The sequence below is a fragment of the Leopardus geoffroyi genome, chromosome A1 (genome assembly GCF_018350155.1).
Source record: "Leopardus geoffroyi isolate Oge1 chromosome A1, O.geoffroyi_Oge1_pat1.0, whole genome shotgun sequence".
In the NCBI taxonomy this organism is placed as follows: domain Eukaryota; kingdom Metazoa; phylum Chordata; class Mammalia; order Carnivora; family Felidae; genus Leopardus; species Leopardus geoffroyi.
Window position 1 is genome coordinate 82,386,135 of NC_059326.1, and position 8,040 is coordinate 82,394,174.

An 8,040-nucleotide genomic window follows, 5' to 3' on the forward strand; every position below is an offset into this window, starting at 1 on the left:
ATTATTGTGCGGAAGCTGCAGCATGTGTCTTCTCGCTGAGCGAGGACAGTCACTGGGCCACGCACAGAGCGCCCCTCACCCTCCTCCTGCGTCCTCAGAGCTGGGACAGGTTCTGGGCTGTTGAGTCTCAGAAAGAAAAAGATCGTCAGAGAAGAAAGGACAGTTCACCATCTTAACTTGAACCAGCTGAGAAAACCCACCAGTGTTTTGAAGCCACAGGCCTTGCAAGGGAGCCCACAGTCCCGTGGGTGGATGTGGCCACCTGCCTGCTCTGGCCGGTCATGACTTCCCTCAACTGCCCTGAGGGCCAGGGGGCCACTGAGTTCTGGCGCCCTTTGCCTGCTGTGTGTGGGCGGGACCCCCAGACAACGTGTGGGGTGCTTGCATGGGAGTAAGACACCAGGCCGCATGCGATACTAGGGTGGGAGGCGGGGTTGCTCAGGGACAGGGGGCTTGTTTGGCCACAATGCTCCAGGTTTTTCTAGAGCAGCTGGCAGAGGCGGAGGCGTGCCCCTTGGCGACCGCAGCGCCCTGACTCCCTCTGGGGTTTGCTCTGCCCCACCCACCACCCGCTCGCCACCTCTCCTTACCAGCCAGAGCTCTGGCTCCCCAGTGTAGTCTGATTTCCCTGACTTGGGATTGAAACTTTAAGAAGAGGGTTCTTAAAGAAAAAGTGACTTTTTCGTTATTTTTCCCCTTATCAGGAAAGACGTGACTGTTGTATGTAGAGCAAAGTGTGACTTTAATGTGCTTTATTTGTACAGGGTAGGAATTGTGTCTTTAAAAGCAAGCCTTCCGATCGTCCGTCCTCGTGAGGCGTTTCTTGCTGACGTGGGTCCCAGGAGATCGCAGAGGTCAGGGAAGCTGAGGCACAGTAAGGAGAGAGAAGTTCGCCTAGGGCGAGTATCTGGGTCTCGTTAGTGGGTAACCACTGCCTCGGGGTCACCGTGTTGGCCCAGCGTTTTGATCCTCACTACGAATTCTGTGTCAAGGAGCAGAGAAGACTTAGCGAGAAGCTGTCGACTCCAGTGCTAAGTGCTTACAGGTCACGGCCTGCGGCTCTGGGCTGGCTTCCAGTGCTTGGCGGCCGGGCGCCCTGCTCTCTACTGCTGGATTTTGAGCTTGAACTCCACCTTCCCCTCGTAGGGATCGTGGGGGTTGTCAAATGTTACATGATCGGCCAGGATCTTGCACACGATGAGGACCTCCGTGTTTCTGGGAACGTTGAGAAGTTTTACAGCGACCAGAGGGTTGCTGTAGTGGGGCTAGAACAATGTGGGAAGACGGGAGGAAGCGAGAGTTAGAAACTATGGCAGACATCCGGGCGGGCTGCTTGGAGGCGGTGCCCGCCTGCCCTATCTGAGCATGGCTGCCCTCACACGCTCTGCTGTGTGCCAGAACTCACAGGGATAGAGGGGTCTCTCTCCATGTAGGAACGAGGAGAGTCGGTCTGGGGGGTGAGACAGCACCAGTGACAAAGTTGGCCTCAAATTGTACTTGATGAAAATTAGTTTAAAAATAAAACAGGAAAAATTAAGAGACTTGGAGGAAGTGCTTCAAAATGGATATGTGGTGTCCCAACAGGATTTGGGAAGTGCTCAGAAGGTAGAAGAATTAGGTTTGATATTTATGTTTTGTGTGAGAGCCTTGTGCTTTCCGGTAGTTACGGGCGGTGGGTTTGGGAAGTGCCCAGAGAGCTGTGTGGTCAGGATGGGCTGAGGCAGCCTGGTTTGCGGTGCAGGTGAATGTTGATGGCTGTCCTCACGCCAAGCACGTTGCTAACTTTGAGACGGTTCTGTGGCTGGTGGCAGGCCTACCTGTGCTTTGCTCCCGTAGTAAGGGAAGTAGTGGAGGCTGAAGGTGCCGTTGGGTGGGAAGTACTCCACCTGCAGGGGCTGGGCGTCCTTTTGCTGGTCCTGGGGACAGAGAGGCCACCACCTGGGTGAGGCAGGAGCTGGGTACATGTGCGTGCAGCTTGTGTGTGTCCTGCCTGGTTGTCTGTGTGTGTGTGCACGCAAACAGTTCATGTGCAGTTACCAGAGACCAGATCTGGTCTTTAGGATCAGTACTGAGATCCCATCGGGCACATAACCTATTAGTTTGCCAAACTAAGGTCACTTTGGTGACCTATCAGAGTGAAGAATGTGCTGGTCTGTCCGTACACGGGAGTGAAAGCCGAGAGGCTGGGTGGGCCGGTTTTGCCAAAACTGGCCAAAAGTTTGCGTGACAGTCTGGGGTAAGCACTGCTTTCTCGTTTCTCGTCATTGTCAGAGTCTGCGAACTGCCTGGCGGGTGGCTGGATTTCATCAGAACACAGATGGAGAACACTTTGGTGTCTGTTAAAGCTCAGGTTGGCCTACATGTGTGGTTGAGTGACTACAGGAGGGCCCAGAGCGAGCCAGGGACTCGCCCACAAGAGACAGGCCCTGGAGGTAGGCGCTGCCCTAAGGGAGCCTCCTGTCGCAGCCGCCAGGGAAACAAGCTTTAGAAAATAATGATGAATGGAAGCAGTCTGTTTTTTTGTGCTTGAAAACTGGTTTTGCAGTGGGAGGCGGGGGGAGGGGGGGCGTTCAGCCAGTTAAGCGTCTGACTCTTGATTTTGGCTCAGGTCGTGGTCTCATAGTTTGTGACATGGAACCCTGCTTTGGGCTCTGTGCCGACAGCGTGGAGCCTGCTTGGGATTCTCCCTCTCTCTCTGCCCCTCCCCTGTGTACGTGCTCTCTCTCTCTCTCTCTCTCTCTCAAAATAGGTAAATGAAAAATTTTTAAAAAGCTGGTTTTTAGAAAAACTGGAGTGAATTCATGCCAACTCTTAGGAGCCCGAACACGTATGCTGTTAAACATCCATGGCTGTTGGTCACCTGGCATACGTGTAAGTAAATAAGAGAAAAAAAACGTAGAAAGGTACCTCGGTTTTTTCTAAACTGCCACCAAATACTTTGAAGCGTTTTAGTAATGTACTGTTCCAGACGCTTCTGGAAGCAGAACAGTAACAACGATACACTGTTTTTCTTACTCGGTTTTTGTGCCCTTAATGAAGCTGCTCTAAGTGATGGTTTGTGACGGTTGGTGTGACTGTGGATCCGGACGGTTGGGCTGGCGGCTGAGAGGAGCTTGGGGAGAAGTGGCTCCACCTCCACGGCCGCGCACTCACCAGGAAGGCGCAGTCCACCCTGGGCGCCGTGCTGTTGCTGGGGAGGAACTTGACGATCTGGAAGGGAAGGGCGTCCTTGTAGCTCTCCCGCCGGCTGTGTGTGTCAGGGGCCTGTCCGGCCTGGGGCTCCGTTGTCACCGCCCGCAGAGCCACTCCCTGGTACTCCGTGGGGCCCTGGAGCGGGCACGGCAGCTGCCCCTGCCGCCCGCAGCTCACCTGTGCTGCTCCCACGTCACGCTCTTTCAGCCTCCTGGGGTCTCAGCCTTCGGATGTACCTCCTTGTGCCTGGTGCCCAGGGCAGTACTGCCCTCCCCGCACGCCCTTCCCCTGCCAGGCAGTGACGAGACCCAGCAGGGACCCAGGATGGCCTCCCCGTCTCTCGGGAAGGGAGATAAATAGCGCTGGGCAGGTGTGGGGAGTCCCCAGACCGCACCTGTCGCCCAGTATGGGGCAGACACCCCTGGCCCTTCTGCCGTTGTCAGCCTCTGGTGGGATGTCCCCGTCCCCCTGCACCGAGGCTGCATGGGCTGTGCTCTCCTGCAGCTCTCGCACTGGCCTGTCCAGCCTCCCTCATGCCTGGCAGAGGGTCCCTGGCCCATATTGAAAACCTCTGCTCTGGATTGTGTCCGGGTGCCCTCCCAGCACCTGTATGTGGCCTGGCTGCTGTTGAGCTGTTGTGCACACGAGCTGGACTCTGCTGCCCAGTGTCGAGGTGCTGCTGCTGTGTGGGCTGTTTTCAGGTCGTATTGGGGGGGAAGCTCAGGGCACGCTGAGCATAGGAACAGAGCGGGAGGGGGCAGCGGTGCGTGTCCCAGCCCCGCCACCGTGGACAGGGGCATGTGGGTCACGTGAGGGCCAGACCCCCGGCCTCCATGCCACGGCCGTCTCCACAGGGGCCCTCAGGACTCACCCTGTTCATTTTAATCACAAAGCATGGCCTTCCTTCTGCGAAGCCGAAGTTGGGGTCCACCAGCCCTGAGCAATTTTGCAGCATGTCTGCTGTGAACTTGCAGGAGAACTTGGTGTGGTTGGGGGCCATGAACTTTTCCTGGAAGAAGTACTCCTTGGAGGTGCAGTTGATGCTGTCCTGCTGGGACTCTGGTGAGTAGCCTGCGGGGACACGTGCACTGGGGCTGGCTGGAGGGGGGCACAGCCCAGGCCCCTCCACGAAATTGTCTTGGAAGCGGGAAAAGCAGAGGCTGGAAGCTTGTTAAACTTCACCTGCCAGGAAGGTGTGGAGGGTGTGCACGAGGTCCACCCAGGTCCTGTTGTCAGAAACATTGTAGGAAATGTCCAGGCCCTTGTCCCCGTAGACATCTGGCCTCAAGGTCACCCCTGGGAAGAGAGCAGGACACGTGTGACTCAGTTCCCCCCAAGGTGTTGGTCACACCCAGCCACGTGCTGCAGATTCCCACACACCACTGTCTGGCCTGGCGGCCAAGCGTGGGTTGCTGCGGTCCTCAGGGGCCCCCGTGCGAGGGGACAGTGTCTGCCTGTCCTCCGCAACAGTGGCTCCGCAGGGGCCCTGCCTGACTTGTCGGAACCACGCTAGGCGGAGTTGTATTTGAATACACATTTGAAAAATCTTCACTGGTTTTGATTAAAAGCAATTGACAACATGTTAATTGTACAAAAAGTCAGGATGCACACGTGTAGGGAGTGGCAGTGGTTGCCTGTGTGCTGGGCGTCCTCGCTTCTGTGAGTGTCAGACGCGCGACCCTGTGTGTGCCATAAATTGGATAAATGGGGTCCCACCACCCAGATTCCACTCTCCTCCTTCCGTGTCCCGATGCGGTTGTAAGTGTGTCATCATCGAACCGTCCGCAGATACCACGTGCTGTTTCCCTGTGTGAATGAAGCTGGCCCCTTTGACGTGGGGACTTTTTAGATAACGTCAGCCGGTGTTCTGTCCTTTCGTGGACGCTGTGGGCGCAACGTCTGTGTGCAGATTCAGGTCAAACCCTGGCGAGGATCTGACCCAGGGGAGCGTGGGCACGATGCACAGGGTCCTCTCTGCTGGCACTCTCAGCCTGTTCGTGCGTGTCAGTGGTGGCTGCTCCCCCCCACCCCCCGGGCTCTGGACGAAGCACGTGTGTCACGCATCACGCTCTGTTCTGCGGCCACCGTGAGCTTACCTGTTGCCTGGCTCTAAAAACGACGCCCAGTAGAGCACTGTGGTGTTGTGATGCCGGGTGAAGGGATTTTCTGAAGATCCCTGGGGTGGAGGGGCCTGCCTGGGGGAACACATGCCCCCCAGCTCTCACTGCTGGGTTTTCCTTTCCTCCCACAGGAAGCGGTGTGGCCGCTGGGCATTTCTCGGGCTATTGTTCCGTGGGAAGTGTAGGGACGCCACCCACGAGTGGTGAGCGTCTCCATAATTGTGCTGGAAAGTGCGTTTTCCTCCTTCACTTCTTCTTCCCCTTTCTCCCCCTGCCCTTTCTCGTTTGGTCTGTGCAGGCAGCTGGGCTAGGTCCAGAGGTGACTCCGGACACCGGGCTCGTCCTTCGTTCCAAGCGTCCTTCCCCACACGGGACGGCAGGCCAGCTGCTCTTAGAGAACAGTGTGTTCTGAACCGAGCTCGTGTTTGTGGACGTGGTAACAGGAGAGGCCTCGGTGCAGACGTGCGTCCAGTGCAAGACAAAAGCCCTTTCCTCCCACCAAGCCCTTTCCTCTGGCCCCAGCCTCCCTGCTCGGTGCCTTCTCCCAGACGGGCCCTGTGCACCTTTGTCGGCATCTAAAGTGAGCGATGTGAACATGGTCCCTGTAACAAATCTGTTTTAGCAATTAAAACGACAGCCAAAGTCTGACCATAACCTGGAGCCACTGTCCTCAAAAGAAGCTGAGGGGCTATCCATGCCTGGGGGGGCCCCTTTAGAGTCCTGGGGCCCAGGGTGGGGCAGGATGGTGTCCCCTTTAGAGTCCTGGGGCCCTGGTGGGAGGGTGTCCCCCTTCCAAGCCCTGAGGCCCCAGCGGGGATGGGAGGGTGTCCCCCTCAGAGCCCTGGGCCCTGGCATGAGTGGCCCCTCCTGATTGCCTCTTTGGGCTTTGTTCCTGAGGGTCTGTGTTCTGAGCCCGGGGCTCCCGGACTGCATGTGGCCTGACGCACTGGGTCCTGGGGTCCGGGCATGAGCCCCCCTTACCTGGTGACTTTAGCTGGTCTTGGTAGTCAGGTGTGTACGGGTCGATTGTGCACATGAGTGTGTAAATGCACAGAGCAAAGATTGCGGTCATCACCACGTAGAAGGCCACGTAGTAGAGGCTGATCCATACTGCAGGGAGGGGGGTGTGCAGTGTAAAGCTGCAGGTTTAACCACCTCAGTGCACAAGGCAGTGGTGTTCACAGTGCATTCACACACAGTGCTGTGCAACCATCACGTCTGTCAGGTTCTAGAACGTTCTCCTCACCCAAGAGGTGCTCCGTACCCCTTAACAGTCTTTAAAAATCGTAAGTTTGGGGCGCTTGGGTGGCTCAGTCAGTTAAGCATCTGGCTTAGTTTCATCTCAGGTCATGATCTCACGGTTCGTGGGTTCGAACTGTGCGTCAAGCTCTGTGCTGGCAGCTCAGAGCCCAGATCCTGTTCGGATTCTGTGTCTCCCTCTCTCTGCCCCTCCCCCACTTGTGCTATGTCTCACTCTCAGAATAAATAAACATGAAAAAAAGTTTTTTAAATAAAAAAATAAAAATCGTAAGTTTTAGGAGCATAGCTTTAAAAATGCTGTTCTCAAGCCTGTGGCTGAACCTTTGCGGCCAGCTCTCAGATGATCCCACTTTGTCAGGGAGGCGTTGGAGCCAAAATGGGCCTTTGGGTTATCTGGTTGGAGACAGGCAGCCTCCTGGGTCCTGGGTGCCTGGGTGGCACAGCGTCCCCGTCCCCGCGGGCACACCCCCCCACCCCACCACGTCCCCATCCCCGTGGGCACACCCCCCCACCCCACCACATCCCCGTCCCCGTGGGCACACACCCCACCGCGACAGCGTCCGGCCCAGCATCTGCCCAGTGTCCGGGTTCCAGCAGTAGCGCTGAAACTCCTCCATCCGCTGGCTGCATGACTTCTTCTCCTGCAGCGCCGCCATCGCCCCTGCGGATCAGGGAGCTCCCCACACCTGGCCTGAGGGGAGAAAGGTGGCCTGTGGGTTTTATAGTCTCCTCCCCTGAAGGTCAAGTCTCGGGGGAAAGAACCAGGGCGGTGATCACGCCTTGCTATCCAAACACAGTGGCTATCAGATGCCTCCTCACCTCGCCACCCCTCCTCTCCGGATGCCCTTGGCCGAGTCCTTGTCTGCTCTGGCCCCTGGCACCTTGTTGAAATGCAGATTCTGACCCAGCGGGGGCTCCTGGTGGACTGTGCCTGTGGCTTTAGGACCCTGGTGATGTCCGGGGCACGCGTGGGCTGACAGCACGTTGGAATCACCGGGCTGTAGGTATGCCTGCCGCCTGTCCCAGGGCCGAGTTTCTGAGTGAGCTGACCTGCCAAGGCGGCCTGACCGCCCAGAGGGCTGCAGGCCCCCTGACCACCCTGACGCAGGACCAGAGGCAGGAGACCTTGGCGGTTTATGTAGCTGGGGCCGTGACATCTGCTCACCGGGGTACCTACCGCTGCCATGAGACAAATGTACCACAGAAGACTTTTCACAAATATCCAAGTCAAAGCCTGATTAAAATAACAGGTATTGTACCCAAGGACCTAGGATTTCATTTGCTGTCCCCTCTAGGTTTTCCCTCTGAGGGGACACTTGTGGCCAAATTTGACGGTTTCATTTGGAAGAAGAATAATGAAAAGTGCTCTTTTCAGTTGTTCTGACTTATTTTCTTTAACATGATTTCATTTGTTAGCAAAATGAGCCCCCAAAGATTCAGATGGAGTAGCACCATTTTAGCTTGGAAT

General features: G+C 56.6%; 1 protein-coding gene across 1 annotated transcript; it reads right to left on the reverse strand.

Moving 5' to 3' along the window:
- Positions 1-150: 150 nt before the first annotated feature.
- Positions 151-7,755, reverse strand: ATP4B (ATPase H+/K+ transporting subunit beta). The gene is made up of 7 exons (XM_045482649.1): positions 7,117-7,755; positions 6,294-6,422; positions 4,375-4,488; positions 4,064-4,263; positions 3,154-3,210; positions 1,818-1,916; positions 151-1,265 (listed from the first exon to the last, which is right to left on the reverse strand). Exons 1-7 carry the CDS (start codon positions 7,226-7,228, stop codon positions 1,104-1,106), a joined length of 873 nt encoding a protein of 290 aa, XP_045338605.1. The 5' UTR covers positions 7,229-7,755; the 3' UTR covers positions 151-1,103.
- Positions 7,756-8,040: the final 285 nt, after the last annotated feature.

What these genes read in the sequence shown, in the direction of transcription:
- ATP4B (XM_045482649.1), bottom strand. Translation starts at nt 7,228, where the DNA reads ATGGCGGCGCTGCAGGAGAAGAAGTCATGCAGCCAGCGGATGGAGGAG. An exon ending in GGGTGGACTGCGCCTTCCTG is followed by an intron (nt 1,917 to 3,153) that starts GTGAGTGCGCGG and finishes CTCTGTCCCCAG; the next exon opens with GACCAGCAAAAGGACGCCCA. An exon ending in ACTACGGGAGCAAAGCACAG is followed by an intron (nt 1,266 to 1,817) that starts GTAGGCCTGCCA and finishes ACATTGTTCTAG; the next exon opens with CCCCACTACAGCAACCCTCT.